Source organism: Montipora capricornis, chromosome 3, assembly GCF_036669925.1.
Source record: "Montipora capricornis isolate CH-2021 chromosome 3, ASM3666992v2, whole genome shotgun sequence".
Classification (NCBI taxonomy): domain Eukaryota; kingdom Metazoa; phylum Cnidaria; class Anthozoa; order Scleractinia; family Acroporidae; genus Montipora; species Montipora capricornis.
Window position 1 is genome coordinate 58269270 of NC_090885.1, and position 4697 is coordinate 58273966.

Genomic DNA, 4697 nt, shown 5'->3' on the forward strand with positions numbered 1-4697 from the left:
TACCTTGTAAATCGTCCCTAAAAATAGCTTGATCTGTGAAAATTGCGTTCCACAGATCTGGTATTAGAGTTGTAGGGAGTGAAGATATATCGAAGGCGTTCATCGAGGATCGAGCACACGCGCTTAGGGCACAGTAGTTGAAGAGTGTAGCACATCTTGTAAACCTAAACATTCATTTAAGCTTCACCTAGTTGTAGGCTCCTAATTTTACTCCTCAGTAGGGGTTAGTTTAGGGGTAAGAAAGGTTTAATAAACTTTATTATTATTATAATGATTTCCTGCGGTTTGTTGTAATTTTTTTCTTGGAGTGGAGCTTCCCTTTAACTGTGCCAGAATTTAATAAGTTCTCTGCATCCAAGTAACAATGAGAGTTTTTCAGCATCACTACCTAGGATTTAAACGTGAGTGTTTTCCCTTCGATATCGGGGCACTCGTTTTTAGGGGGTTGTCTCGTTTTCTTTTATGGTCGTTGTTTTCCAATTCATGTCTTACCGTTTCCCTTCGATCATTGTATAATTAATTAAGTCTTTTTTTTTTGTGTGTGTACGAAATTTTCCTTGTCGACAGAAAAGCTTGAAATTTTATTCTTGCTGTGTAGAGAAAGGAGTTCGTGTGTGTGTGTGTGTGTGTTGAGACGCATCTTGAATCCGTCATCATTTTAACCGTAGCCATGTTATGATTAACTTCTAGTCGAACCATATCCCCTTAACCGTCTCAACTCTCAATTTTTTTGTTCCTTATTTGATGCGTTGCATCGCAAAGTTTCTAAGCAAATCGGTTTCAAGTTTTCTCAGCTTCCCAGACCACAGAATGCATCCTTAAAATTTGTGCCATTGAATTCCCTTGAATTGCTTGTGACCTTTTGGGGCAATTCGCATTAAGAACATGAATTTCAGTTGTGCCAAATGCTTAGTTGCGCTGAAACAAAATCACCTGCTTATAAAGCGTTGATCATCATTCGACAGCTTCTTAAAGTCACCTAAAAGACTAAGAAGCCACAGAAGAATGTTTCCATTGGTTCTAGTAAATAATTAGATGACTTTATTTTATCACATCAAATTATACGATTTCAGTAAAGCACACTTAGTCGCGTTCCGGTTCCCTGATTGGTGCAAACAGTACTTTAATCAATTCGGCTTGTCAACGGGGTGATGTTTCACGAGATCTGTGTTTGCTTTATATTGACGTGTTTCAGTCGCTCCTATCTTTTTCTTACTGAGCTAAAAAACATTGCCAAGCCAGAAAACTAAAACACTAGTAAATTGCTCATTTCCAAAGACACAGATTTCTCAAATTGGATGGACGTTTTGTGCATGGAGTCAACCTTTTTAAAATTTCATAATGAGAGTGAAATGATAGTCAATTTGTTCAGTTTTGAATTTATGCTAGTTCAAATAAAAAGTGTCAAATACAAAAGCACACAGAGCAAGTCCACGAGTTGTGTCCAAAATATCAAGTTACTGCCAAAGGTTTATCAACATCGGAAAAGACTTAACCGATGTGATACATAAAGAAGTAACTATATTTAATTTGATACGTTTACAAACCTAGCATGATTATTCATAGCATCGGATAAAGTTACGTTGATTTATGCGCCTCAGTGATAGCATTTGACTTGGATTTTTTCATCGCCCACAACTTCTTGAAAGGCTTTTAATCACATGTCGATGGGAAATTTTGTTGATATTTGTCAAGATACGTTGAGTGCTTTTCCTTCCTAGACATCAGTCTTGCTGCCTTGTCGCGGCCAAGATCAGAATTTCAACGGCGTTATAACTTGAGCAAAAACTGAGGAATTTTGTGGACTATCACGGTCGCGATGTCGCCCTCAGTATTTGCATGTTGGATTTGGCTGATCATTTGTAACAAAGGAAATTCTTTGAGGGTAAATCATTCCCAACACTGTGTTGATCCAAACAGAGTTTCCAACTTGCGGGGCGATTTAATCGTTGGCGGATTTTTTCCTGTCCACATTATCAAACCAACCGAGGGAACAAAACAGTCTATTGACATCAACCTGTACGGACTGAACTGGGTGGAAGCCATGTTGTTTACAATTCAAGAAATCAACCAGAATCCCAATTTGTTACCACCCAATTTTACTTTGGGTTATGACATAAGAGATTCCTGTAACAGCGTCCCCGTCGCCTTAAGTGCGGCGTTGGACTTTGTACTCGACGCAGGCAATGCAAGCGGCGGAAACAATTCTATTGACCCGAATTGTCGTGCTCGTTATTGTGAATGTAAAAACAAACAGACAGTGATATCAGCAGTCATTGGTGCTGCTTCATCGCCAATATCAATCAGCGTGGCGAACCTCGTTGGGGTGGACGCAACGCCTCAGATTAGTTATTCATCGACAAGCGTGCTTCTCAGTGACAAGTCTATTTATCCCTCGTTTTTCAGGACAATTCCTTCTGACACGTACCAAGCTCAGGCACTGGCCGATTTGTTACTGCATTTTGGATGGACATACGTGTCCATTATTGCCTCTGATAATGCGTACGGTCGCGCTGGAGTCGATTCTCTGCGCACAGAACTTAAAAAGCGTGGAATTTGTATCGCCTTGGAAATGATCTTTAATCCTTCTTTGTCGCAAGACGAGCTTCGAAATGTTATCGAATCTCTTAAGAATACACCGAAAGCAAGGGCGATTATTTTATGGTGTGAGAGACCTAATGCCGTGGGATTTTTAAACGAGGCATCACGTCAAAAACTAAGTGGCAAGACTTGGATTGGAACAGAGACTTGGGGAGATGCGTACCAGCTCAAAACTCTTGACGAAAATGTTGTCGGAGGAATGCTTGGAGTATTGCCTTTGTTGAAAAAACACCCGGAATACGAAAACCACTTGAAGCTCTTAAGGCCAAACAGCACTGCTTATAATCCGTGGATGTGGGAATATTGGGAAGGAGAGTTCGATTGCTTTATGAAACACTTGGAAGATAACAAGACAGCTACTCGAGAGGAAGACTTTTACGTGTACACGACCGAAAGACCAAATGTGACCATCTTGTGCCCAAAGGTACACCCTCGACCAAGCGGAGAACCGCTGCCTCGTAACAAATACACAAATGTCATGGATGCGGTTTACGCAGTTGCACATGCGGTGAATGATATCTTTAATTGCAAGGATGGTGAAAGTGTCACCCAGGGCGAAAAATGCCCCACTGTCAACGGTTCGTTTGTAAAACCAAGAGACATCGTGCGTTTCTTGAAGAATGTGTCCTTCCAGGGAAGATCAGGGTCGCAAATCATGTTCGACAAGAATGGCGATCTCCGTTATGGATCGTATGCCATTAAGAACCTTCAGCGATTCAATGAGAACCAAATGGACTTCGTAGAGATTGGTACATGGAACGGTCTGGATGGAAAGCTTTCACTAAACAATTCACAGATTGAATGGAACGGATGGACTTCTGAAACACCGAAGTCGGTCTGTGCCGAACCTTGTGATCCAGGATATTATCCTGTTCAAGGAAGCATCCCGTGTTGCTGGAAATGCGTTAAATGCGAAAATGGTTTTGTAAAATCTATTTCAGGATCTGAACACTGCAAGAAATGTCCAAAAGGTTTTGTGTCAAACGCGCTGCGAACGAATTGTGTGGAATTAAAATCAGACTATCTGGCATGGGAAAATGGACAGGGTATAAGCACCATCATTTTTGCTATCATTGGATTTATCATGTCAATTAGCGTCCTCGCAGTTTTCTATAAATATCGTGACACGGCTATGGTGAAAGCGTCGAATCGGCAATTGTCGTTCTTGCATCTTGGAAGTATCGTTACCATATTCGTGCTACCGCTCATAATGATCGGTAAGCCCACGGTAGCTGGCTGCACCGTTCGTCCACTATTTTTCGGAATTCCATTTACTCTCTGCACTTCTATTACGCTGTTAAAAACGGATCGACTCCTGCGCATATTTCAATCTAGGTCTCGGCTGACCGCCGGCAGCAGCTATCTCATAAGTAACAAAATGCAAGTCATTCTGGCGGGTGTAATGACACTTGTACCCGTTACCGTGACTACTGTCTGGTTCATCATTCATGAACCGGAAGTTTCAGCCAAGGTTGACCAATCAAGGCGGGGGTGGCAAGTAGTAAGCTGCGGACCTTCAAACGAACTCCTCAACATTCTTATTCTTGGATATGTGCTGATCTTAGCATTAGTATGTACGTACTTTGCATTTAAAGCCAGAAAGCTCCCTGAAAATTTCAACGAAGCCAAGTACATCTGCTTTGCCATGTTTGCATTCTGTGTTTTCTGGGTTAGTTTTTTCCCGGCGTTCTACGACAGTGCTGGATCCACGCGTAATTTTGTATCCTGCGTAGCGGTTCTTGGCTCGGGATATGCTGTATTGGGTATAATGTACGCTCCTAAGTTGCGTGTAATAATCTTCCGTCCCGAAATCAACACCACAGAGGCCTTTAGAGCGACAACAGTGGTCGCTATGAAGAGGGCCAGCGGGGTTGTGCTGTCCTCCGATAGCACTACACCTCCACGGTTATCACCCCTCCCTTCTCCCGTGGCTTCAAGGCGCAGTTCCCCCAACGAGGTTGCGGTAATTGACGGAAGATTGAGCGTAGTCAAAACTGGCCAGTGGGTTTAAGCTAACTGTAATGCAAGCAAGAATCATGGACTCTTGGTTGATGGACTCTTGCGAATGTACGGTCATTGATTATTAAATTTACGTG

General features: G+C 42.2%; 1 protein-coding gene across 1 annotated transcript in view; it reads left to right on the forward strand.

The window, feature by feature from the left end:
* The first annotated feature begins 1066 nt into the window (after positions 1 to 1066).
* Positions 1067 to 4697, forward strand: part of LOC138043494 (extracellular calcium-sensing receptor-like) — a 4329-nt gene continuing 698 nt past the window's right edge. The window contains exon 1 of the mRNA XM_068889785.1: positions 1067 to 4697. This exon is cut by the window's right edge and continues 698 nt beyond it. Within this exon, the coding sequence (XP_068745886.1) occupies positions 1820 to 4612 (2793 nt within the window). The 5' untranslated portion in view covers positions 1067 to 1819 and the 3' untranslated portion in view covers positions 4613 to 4697.